Here is a 10,969-nt window from a genome sequence, read left to right on the forward strand (position 1 = left end):
ATATACAATTATCTAACCGATATATATACACAATTTACCTCTTTCCCACTCTTTGCCCTCTCTCGCTCGCCTCTCTCCTCATATAACATGTAGATACAAATTGTAATTATCAAACTATAGTTATGAAGAGTAATTAGGCTATTTTTAGTGGCTATATGTGAAAATTCTTCCGACATATTTATCAATAAAATTGGCCCACTGGGTCAAATTTGATTAAAAAGAAAAAAAAACATATCCAAAACACGAAGTATAAAAGAAAATATCTATTTCATTGTTTATATAAACTTAGTACAAAACTAAGATGTGTCTAATCCTCAATAATTATTGCATCTTCTACTGATGGGTACAAAACAATAAAAGAATCATTACAATAGTTCTAAAGATCAAAAATATATAAGAGAGTACACTATTTTTTCACTATAAATGTTCAGTTATTCTGAAGACAATCTGCTGGAAATCCTTGTGGAAATCGCTTAGAATCAGTGCAGTAATTATAAACCATGTAATTTTTCTGCACCCATTTGAGCCTCTCTTGACTTGTGTTATCTAACTCTTCATTCAACCATGAATTGCTTGTTGAAGTTGTAGTATTGGAATTGCAAGAAGATGAAGAATTGGGAATACAAGCATTGGCATTGAAGTTTCTGTAAGAAGCATTAAAGGGTGCTTGGCTCCAATCAGTCTTGACAAGTCCTCCTCTTGTAGCCCAATCATCTGCATTCCAAAGACTTGAGTATATCCTCATTGCTTGGTTCTTCGGATATGAAACTCCCATCGATTCACTGTTCTTGTATTCTCTAATCGGTGTTCCATCCACATAGAATCTGTTCAATAAAAATAAAAAAAAGAGAACCCCAAATCAAGATTTATCCCAAAAGAATGTCTTAGACTTGAAGAAAGTTCGAATCTTTAAGTACTTACATGATGCGTTGTGGATTCCAAGTGATGGAATAGGTGTGAAAATCAGCAGTAGGATCAAACCAGAGATGAAATTGTTGTTCTCTGTTTCCTTTGCCTTGGCTAAATACATTAGTGTGAAGAGTATAAGGATCACCACTTAAATTTCCCAAGAATTCAAAATCTATCTCATCATGTGTTGGTCCTTGTGATGACAACTGCAATAAATTTCAAAAAACAAAAAGGTTCAATTTCAATGCAATTCAATAAAACGTAGCTCAAAAATCATATAAGAAATGAAATTAAGGGAATTACATAATAAGCAGTGACAGTGCCAGCAGAATTTCCGGAGACAAGTTTGAGCTGCATGTCAATTTTACCAAAGAGATATTCATTCTTGGATTGAAAACCAGAGCCAGAGATTTTGTCAAGTGAGAGAGTTAGGAGGTCCCCATTGTTGAGTATCTTTGCTCTGCCATCACCCCATGTTATCTCAAATTCTTGATCTAACGTGTTTCCAATTGCAATGCCAAAAGCACTAACCATAAAACACATTACAAGTACTAACTTAGAAGAAGAAGCCATGTTTAATTCTTAAGATTTCAAAGTTTGTTGGATGAATTAGAATTGGATAGGTAGATGGGGTTTTATAAGGGTTTATACCACCCCACTTTAGTAGCCCAAGCGTGTGGGGGTAGGCTTGAGGAAATAAGGAGGAAGGTTCAAAGTAAAACAGAAAGCAGAAAAAAAAAAATTATACTTATTTTTTTTAAAAAAATGTATCCTTTAATTTGAACGTTTTAATTTTTTTAATGTTTAATTTGAATTCTTCACTTATTTTGCTATCCCTACGAAATTAACTTATCTTAAATACAAGATGTTTGAAATCAAATCAAAAGGAAAGACAAAGAAAATAAAAAGAGTAAATAAAAGAAAAAAAAAACAATGAATGAAGTTAAAAAAAAGTTTAGATACAAGGTAAGAAAATATGTATTAACTTAATTTAAAATATGATAAAGAAAATAAAAATATTTTGAAAAAAAATAAAAATTTAGGAAACATTTACAAGCATGGCAGACGCATGTGTACAAACACAGTCAACTTGGGTGGTTGAAGGTGTCACGTCAACATAAAAGGTGCACAAAAATACAAAAAAAAAGAATTCGGAGTGATAGGACTCTAGTTAAATTTATGTGTCTCTCCGAAATTTCGGTCATAATCTAAGAATACTTGTGTCATATCTCTATTTAAAATTAAGAGTGAATTATTTGATATTATACTAAATATATGATATTTGTTGATTAAGGCATATAAATGATACAATATTTTGTGACGGAGGAAATTAGATTGGGTCAGTTTCTTACCATTTTCGATTGGGATTTTCATTGTTTATCATGTACACTTTCCAAAGTGCATTTTATTCATTCGATGTTTATATAATTACTCCATCCGTTCTAATTTATGTCATTTACTTTCTTTTTTATAGTCAGTCTTAAAAAGAATGACACATTTATATATTAAGTATTATCAATTTAACTATAAAATGTATTTTTTGCCCTTAATGAAATAATTTACCGTTACACAAATTTATATCATTCATTTTGAACCACAAGTTTTAAAAGTCTTCCTTTCTTTCTTAAACTGTGTGTCGAGTCAAACTATCTCACGTAAAATGAGACGGAAGGAATATATAATTTAGTAATTATAACGACTTGTTTATTTGTCATAATCAATTATCGGGTAATTACAAATGGGTTATTTGATTACACAACTATTATTACATAATTAAGTATAAATATTTTGACTTTTCTCCCGCCTTCTCATCAATTTAGATAGGAATTTTAAAAAGGAGAAATGACCTGAGGTACCCCTGTAGTTGACTCTATTTGTCCGTTGAACCCTTCTAGCTACTCATCACTTGCCAACTGAACATTTAAACTCAGCGGAACGCTACTTTTTAAAACCTTTTCTCATTTGTTCAGTGTGTGTGTGATACAATTGCCTACACTAGGAATTCCACGTCATTTTATAATGACACATAAGAAATTATGAATATATATATTTAAAAAAACAAAAAATAGAAGGGGAAAAAACCCTATCCACCCCACCGCCCCTTCTGTTCTTCGTCTCTCCCATCCCATTTTCTTCTCTCCCCCCCCCCCCCCCCCCATCCACCTCTCTCACCTTCTCCACAACCATAGACTTTCTCGACCAAGAAAAATATGTATTTTTGTCTCCCGTTTCTTTAATTTCAAATAAAATGGAGTAGAGTTTAAACTAAAACTTCAGAAAAAATATCAAGTAATTACGCTAGTGGATCAAATTGGAGGAATCTAAATAAATTCTTATCCCTGTGTTCCTCTTAAAAAATGTATTTTTACATGTGTATTTCTGATTTCATGAAGAAAATGTAATTAACAAAGATAGTTAAATAGGCGATGAAGAGGGATTTTGGGTGTCGTTAGTGTCCTTACAAATTTTTAGCGACATGTGTTCTATTGTTACTGAGGATAGATGAAAAAATAGGAGAAATTGAGAAAAAAAATACTGATAGAGATAATGGTGGGAATGACAGATATTGAGGCCATAGACGCCTTTCTTCAAGGGAAGACAAAAGGTTGTTTATGTTTTCCCTTTTGATTTTTTTCAGCTTTTTCTCCTCTGCTTTTTTTAAAGTTTTCTTTGATCTTAGTTATAATTTAACTAAAGATTGTCTGTCCACGCGCTTAATAAACGTGCAATCACACACTTTGTCCACCTAAGGCATTTTGATGCCACATCAGGTGAGAGGGGTTTAAAATGTAGAGTTTTCTCGAGTTTAAGTGTTCATTTGACAAAATGGTGAGTAGAAGGATCCAATTGACAAGCGAAGTCAACTGCAGGGTTCTCTCAGGTCATTCCGCCTTTTAAAAATGATGCCAATTCACCTCTTTTGTACTTTGCAAAAGAGCTGTAGTAGCATAATTTTTCATATCCAAAACACTAAGCTATAAAAGAATATATCTATTTCATTGTCAATACAATAATAAGATGTTTCTAATCCTCAATATTAATGCATCTTCTGGTTGATGCAGGACAATAAAAGAATCAGTACAATAAATAAAAGAATACACTATTTTTCACTGTAAATGCTTAGCTGTTCTGAACACAATCTGCTGGAAATCGTTTAGAATCAGTGCAGTAATTATAAACCATATAATTCTTCTGCACCCATTTGAGCCTCTCTTGACTTGTGTTATCTAACTCTTCATTCAACCATGAATTGCTAGTTGAAGTTGTAGTATTGGAATTGCAAGAAGATGAAGAATTGGAAATACAAGCATTGGCATTGAAGTTTCTGTAAGAAGCACTAAAGGGTGCTTGGCTCCAATCAGTCTTGACAAGTCCTCCTCTTGTAGCCCAATCATCTGCATTCCAAAGACTTGAGTATATCCTCATTGCTTGGTTCTTCGGATATGAAACTCCCATCGATTCACTGTTCTTGTATTCTCTAATCGGTGTTCCATCCACATAGAATCTGTTCAATAAAAATAAAAAAAAGAGAACCCCAAATCAAGATTTATCCCAAAAGAATGTCTTAGACTTGAAGAAAGTTCGAATCTTTAAGTACTTACATGATGCGTTGTGGATTCCAAGTGATGGAATAGGTGTGAAAATCAGCAGTAGGATCAAACCAGAGATGAAATTGTTGTTCTCTGTTTCCTTTGCCTTTTCATTACTATTGGATTAGTTCTTCACCATTTTCGATTGGCCTTTTCATTTTTTATATCCTGTACACTTTCCAAAGTGCATTTGCATGCATTTAGTTCATTCAAAATATTTTATTAACCATGATTCTCCATGTTCAAACAACAAGAAGAAAATAAAAGTTCCCCTGCTGGCTGCACTTTATATATGTTATCCAGATATATATTTTATTGAAATATGCTTAACAGGAATTGACTTAGAACTAGTCCAAGCTTCCACCATATTAAGAGTTATATATATATATATATATATATATAGAATAGTATTAACCATATACACGTCATCTTTATAGTGTGATCAATAAAAAATGTTGATTTTCTGGCCTTGTGACCAAGAGCACCTACTTAGCTGGACACAGATGGCAAAAGATCAGAAGTGTTTTTTTTTTTAATTTGAAACTAAATACAAAACTGAAAAAAATATTCCATTTAAATAGTGTTTAATTTTAAAAAGACTTGAATAGTTTATGAAAACCATAAAAATATGACTCCAAAAAATAAATTTCAAGAGGATATTTTGGAACAGCGAAGAATTTTTATTATCATCTAAAAAAGTTTCATGGCAAAAAAATCAAAGGAAAGAAGGTGAGTGTAATATTTTAAAAAATTAAGTGAAAGTTGAGTAATTTTATGGTTAGAAAAAAAAATTTAATAATCTTTCTGCATTTATGTTATAATTATTAGTTGAGTGATTTTAGTTTTTATATAGTTAATAACACTTCAATATATTAAGAATTTATACTCCCCATTTCTATTTAATTGTTATCATTTTAGGTTTCATGCCCCTTAAGAAAATAGATAAGTTTAGCATTGTACTCTTATTTTGTGTTCTCAAGTTAAGTTTTCAATCAATAAACACAAATTAATTTATTTTAATTAATTAATTTGATCAATAAACATTATTAATTACTTAATTTTTCTATATTGATCAAATGCATACTTTCAAGTTTCAAGGCTAATTACTCTCAAGATTAAAATAAAAAAAATGGTTTCATCTATGCATTGGATCTATGAAATGACATATTAAGGAACATCTACTTTTAATAAAGACGACCAAACAGGGGAGTATTACATGAATGGCCAAATGGGTTACTCATAAGCTTATGAATCCATTTTGATATTAAGTTTAAATTGGTTTTTCCTATATAATGAAAATGGAATATAGGAAATTGGGTTATGCGTCGTGGCATGGAGGCCGGAGATTTTATTTTTTTTCTTCTCCATATTTATTATTTTTATATTTGTCTTTAGATGTTTTGTTATGATTCCTAAATGTCTATGTGGAACTAAATTTTCCATTCTAAGATTATGCTAGATGCATGATTGTCGTTGGATGAAATTGAATTGACTTGTTAGGATGGTTTTCGTGGTGCTATGTCTCGTATGATTACTTACTCTTTTTTAGCTTAATTTTAGAAAATTGTACTAAAAATATGGTAAGTAAATTTTAGGATAAATTATCTATATACACATCTTTTTTTTTCATAATTGCCATTATTCCCTACCAGTTCTAAAATTTTCCAAAATCCCTTATTTTACTTTCAAACCCCCAAAAGTTGGATACATAAATTCTAACTCCCAAAACCAACATTTATCCCTTCCTTATTTCACTTCACAAATCTCTCCTTATTTTTAGTCACAGAATCTTGATAGTTATTTTCTCATTCACGTTTGAAATTCAAAATCAATCTCTTTTCCGTAGGTTAAAGATATTTTTAGACAAAAAAGTTTAAAAAGAATATTTATGAGTCTTTTACCTATTTTTAAAAATACTCCAAATTTATAATAAAATAAACTATGTGAACTTCAATTTTTTTACACTAAAACGTAAATTAGGAAAAAAAAAAAAAGTAGTAGTAGTTGTTATTATTTGTTAATAATTAATATAATATTTGTACACGTTTTTGCTCATCTTTTTTTATTATTTTGTCTTTTTCCTTCTTTTTCTTTTTTTGGTTTAGTAGTTGTTTTGTTTTTCTATTATTTCCAAATCACTGTTGGGTTTGGTATTTGTATTTGATTTCTTTATTTTTGGTTAATAAAACTCACCTTGGGTGTTTGATTAAAAAGAAGAATATAATATTTGTATATTTTTCATAATTTGAGTTGGTTATGGACTCTAACAACTAATCATTCATTGAAACTAATTAGGATTCTTGTATTATTATTTAATCTTTTAATTTTCTCATAATAATATTAGTTTCAATTTCACCAAAATTTCATACAGTCTAATATTTTCCTCTTTTTTCTGGTGTTTTCAATAATCAAATTTCTTTAATGGATTGTGTTTGTTCATGTATCTAATTGATAACTTAATTCTTATTTATTGTGATACATTTATAGATACACTTTATTCCAGCTTACATACATCCTTCTTTCATAACCTTATTGTATCAGATACATTATATCAACTATAAAATAATACATTATATAAGTTATAAATATTTTTCCAGGCAAACAATAAAATACTTATCAATTTAAACGAGATACATAAATAGTAATGTGTCATGCACTAATTTTTTAGCTATGATACATAAATTCGAATTTATACTAAATGTATCAATTACATAGCAACTGTCACACGGTAATGTATCGATCTCAAATCTAACATCTTATGGACAATAATTACTTATTTAATGTATCTAGTATAAATACAATACTTATCAATTTAAACGATATACATAAATAGTAATGTATCATGCACTAATTTTTTAGATATGATACGTAAATTCGAATTTATACTAAATGTATCAATTACATAGCAACTACCATACAATAATGTATCAATCTCAAATCTAACATCTTATGGACAATAATTATTTATTTAATGTATCTAGTATAAATACAATAATTATTAATTTAAACAAGATACATAAATAGTAAAATCTAAGTAGCAAAGATATTCATGATGTATCTTCTCAATTTTTTCGACAATTTTGATTCAAAATTGAAAGGATCTTCAATAAACTAAGAGAAAAATTTTGAGATTCAAAATTTTCAACAAATAAAAAGGATCTTCGTTGAACTTGGAGAAGAAAGAATCTTGAATCTCAAAATTTTTGATAATCTTGAATCAAAATTGAAAGGATCTTCGATTAACTTGAAGATTCAAAAGGATATTGTTTGTCCAACAACAATTTCATCACTTTTGTATCCTTCATAACTCACCTCGCTTACCCAAAATTTCGACAAAAGTTTTTGAATCAAATCTGAAAGGTTTCTTCGTTGAACGGGGGGAGCAATTTGAAATTTTGAATTTCTTCGTTCTATTAGGATTTGCCTCTGTATGATTGAGAGTAAGAAGAAACATAAGCGTAATTTATGGGATTTAATTAATTTTCAATTTCTTTTCCTTTTTTAGTGCAACAGAAAGATTTTTCTTGTATTAGAATTAATGTATCCGGATGGTGACTTATGTATCCGGAAGGTACAAATTTTAAGGGATTATTGTAATTAGAAAAAAAGTAGGAATAAGATGTAATTTACTCTTTACACTATGAGATTTATGTAAGTTATACAAAATATTATGGGTTGACATTTTACATAATTAACTGTCCAAAATTTTATTGGAATAGTTTCAAATATATACAATAAAGTATACACTAACTATACACTGACTATACAATAAAAGATATATATTTAAAAGTCATAAAAGTATACACTTTAGGGGTCGTTTGGTTGGAAACAAGTTATCTCAGGATAAGTTATCATGGGGTTAGCTATCCTATGATAACTTATCCCACCATGTATATGGGATAACTTATCCCATCACTATGATATAAATGGTGGGATAAGTTATCCCAAACATGGCAACCAAACAACATAAATTTTTTTTATCCCATCACTATTATTTTTAATCCCTCACACCAAACGAGCCCTAAGTATACAATATAACTTACCCAATGTCTTAGAAATTATACACTGACTATACAATATAACTTAGCCAAAGTCTTAGAAAGTATACACTGACTATATAATATAACTTACATATACATGAGCTATACATTGACTATACATTATGATACAATCAAAAAGTTAAATATAACTTAACTATACATGAAGTATACACTGACTATACATAAAATATACTGACTATTCAATCTCAATCAATTCAAAATCACATCTTAAGAGTCTCAAATTAAAGATATGAAATCTTCTCGATGTTTCGAATCTTTTAATATATAATTTGCTCGACACAATTTACATTAGAAATGGTCATTTTTTTGGTAATTAAATTTATCAATTGGTCTATTCACCTAATTATCTCAATTTTATTACATGTATAATTCCATAAGAAGCCCATTTGGTACTTCTCGTCAAGTAGGCCCTAATTTTAAGAAGGGATAATTGTACAGAATGGCAAACTTATAATCTAAAATAAATGGACTAGCTATTGTTTGATTTAATTGCGCCCCGTAGCAAACATTTATCAGTCGCCTCTCTCCCTCCAAATTCTCGCGCGCCACTCTCCCTTTCTCGCTCGCTCCCTTTGTGCTCGCCTCTCTCACTTTATACAACAGAATTGTATAAATTGCATTTATGTTTGTACAAAGCGAGAGAAAATTGTATATACACATGCAAATACATATATATTCGTCCTATACACTTACAATTATACAATAAAAATATTCCCCTGCTCAGTTCTCTTTTGCCTTTCTCTCTTTCTCATTTTATAGAAACACAAATTATACAATATAATGTAAAATTTATTTTTGTATAATGTATAATTTATGTTTGTATAAAGCGAAAGAAAATTCTATATACACATGCAAATAAATATATATTCGTCTTATACACTTATGATTATACAATACAATTATTCCCCTGCCCAATTCTCTTTTGCCTTTCTCTCTTTCTCATTTTATACAAACACAGATTATACAAATATAATGTATAATTTATGTTTGTATAAAGCGAAAGAGAGAGCGATTTTTGATATACAAATATTTTTGTCAACGATACAAACTTGAGGCTAACAACAATTTATACAAATGGCCTGCCAGCGAAATTATACAAATCTGAAGAGGAGCCAACGAATTATACAATTGCTTCTTTTTGTATATATATATATATATATAGCGAAATAGACATAGCTTTCAATTGTATATGTATAGTGAATTATACATATATACGTTTGTTATGGAGCGTAATTATGCAAATTTTGTTATAGCATACAAATATGATTTTTTTGTTTGCTATATGTGAAAGTTGCTCTAAAGAAAGACTAATCTCAAAATCATTAACCTTCCTGCATGTTGGTGATCTGATCTTAGTTCAATCAGGCCTGACTCGTACATTGGGCTGCGAATAAATTGCTCCCTTCACTGGATTGGGCCGATAATCTGTTGTGAACCAATATAACTCTATAAGGGTATAGGGGATAGACGTGGTAAATAAGATTGATTTAGTTGATATTATTGAATCGAGTAAAATGTTTGAGGGTTTTATTTGGGATCAGACCTAATTAGCTATTGCTAATAATGTCTAGGAATTAGAAAGATCTGTTATGCAAATTATGTTGAAGCTTTGGCTATGTTAATCTCTCCATAGTTAGTGTGTTATTAATTTGTTGTGCGTATTCTACGTTGTAATTTATTTTCAACAATAATACTATATATCATTATTTATATTGGAAATCAGATTTGTTTCATAATCCAATGTGGAAACTCATGTTTGTTCAGTCAAAACTTCGAACTTCCTTCATTTCTAACATCGATTTGACATCATCAACAAAACAATTATCCCACCGACCCACTCCAATTTATAGTAAAAATATCGTCCACTTCATTTTTTCTACTCGTCTTAAAAAATAGTCATTTTCCTAGAATTTTGCTTTAACAAGTAAAATTGAAGGATGATATTTTGGAGTTACATTAGTAGAAACTGAAACTTCAATGCTATACTTATTTTTTAACTAGTTTTTCGACATGTGCGTTGCACGTGATTATCAATTCAGAATATTTAAGCGAAGATGAATAATAAACCTTGCACAAAATAATATTGCAGATTCTTTAGTGACAAATTTCAACTGGCATTATTACAAGTCATATAAACTTTTTTCGTCGAAAATACTTAAATATTAACAAATAGTAAATCAATTAAACAAAAGAGTAATGTTTATATATTAATAACTATTTTGAAGAAAACTTCCTGACAATCTAAATCACATAAGTATCATTGATAAATAAAATCATATTTTGTATTGAGCATCAAAAAACAAATCATGACAATTCTCTAACTCTTGAGAAGTTTAATAATTTTTTGAAAAGATATTCACAAGTATATATCTACATCACAAGAGAAATTGTTAACAAAAACAAATAAAT

General features: G+C 29.4%; 2 protein-coding genes across 2 annotated transcripts; both read right to left on the bottom strand.

Moving 5' to 3' along the window:
• Positions 1 to 246: 246 nt before the first annotated feature.
• On the bottom strand, positions 247 to 1,512 carry LOC125823046 (probable xyloglucan endotransglucosylase/hydrolase protein 23). Its single transcript, XM_049502458.1, has 3 exons — positions 1,213 to 1,512; positions 922 to 1,115; positions 247 to 824 (listed from the first exon to the last, which is right to left on the bottom strand). The coding sequence occupies exons 1-3, from the start codon at positions 1,480 to 1,482 to the stop codon at positions 428 to 430; spliced, it is 861 nt and encodes a 286-aa protein (XP_049358415.1). The 5' UTR covers positions 1,483 to 1,512; the 3' UTR covers positions 247 to 427.
• A 2,517-nt stretch (positions 1,513 to 4,029) lies between these two features.
• On the bottom strand, positions 4,030 to 4,739 carry LOC125823106 (xyloglucan endotransglucosylase/hydrolase protein 22-like). Its single transcript, XM_049502528.1, has 3 exons — positions 4,727 to 4,739; positions 4,512 to 4,605; positions 4,030 to 4,414 (listed from the first exon to the last, which is right to left on the bottom strand). The coding sequence occupies exons 1-3, from the start codon at positions 4,737 to 4,739 to the stop codon at positions 4,030 to 4,032; spliced, it is 492 nt and encodes a 163-aa protein (XP_049358485.1).
• Between the last annotated feature and the right edge of the window lie 6,230 nt (positions 4,740 to 10,969).

This window comes from Solanum verrucosum, unplaced genomic scaffold (genome assembly GCF_900185275.1).
Source record: "Solanum verrucosum unplaced genomic scaffold, falcon-dt-bn FXZP01000199.1, whole genome shotgun sequence".
Classification (NCBI taxonomy): Eukaryota; Viridiplantae; Streptophyta; class Magnoliopsida; order Solanales; family Solanaceae; genus Solanum; species Solanum verrucosum.

Bases quoted from the DNA above. Each gene is read 5' to 3' on its own strand.
- LOC125823046 (XM_049502458.1), bottom strand. From the start codon at position 1,482: ATGGCTTCTTCTTCTAAGTTAGTACTTGTAATGTGTTTTATGGTTAGT. The intron at 1,116-1,212 runs GTAATTCCCTTA...AATTTATTGCAG, and splicing joins GCACTGTCACTGCTTATTAT to TTGTCATCACAAGGACCAAC. The intron at 825-921 runs GTAAGTACTTAA...TTTATTGAACAG, and splicing joins TGGAATCCACAACGCATCAT to ATTCTATGTGGATGGAACAC.
- LOC125823106 (XM_049502528.1), bottom strand. The intron at 4,415-4,511 runs GTAAGTACTTAA...TTTATTGAACAG, and splicing joins TGGAATCCACAACGCATCAT to ATTCTATGTGGATGGAACAC.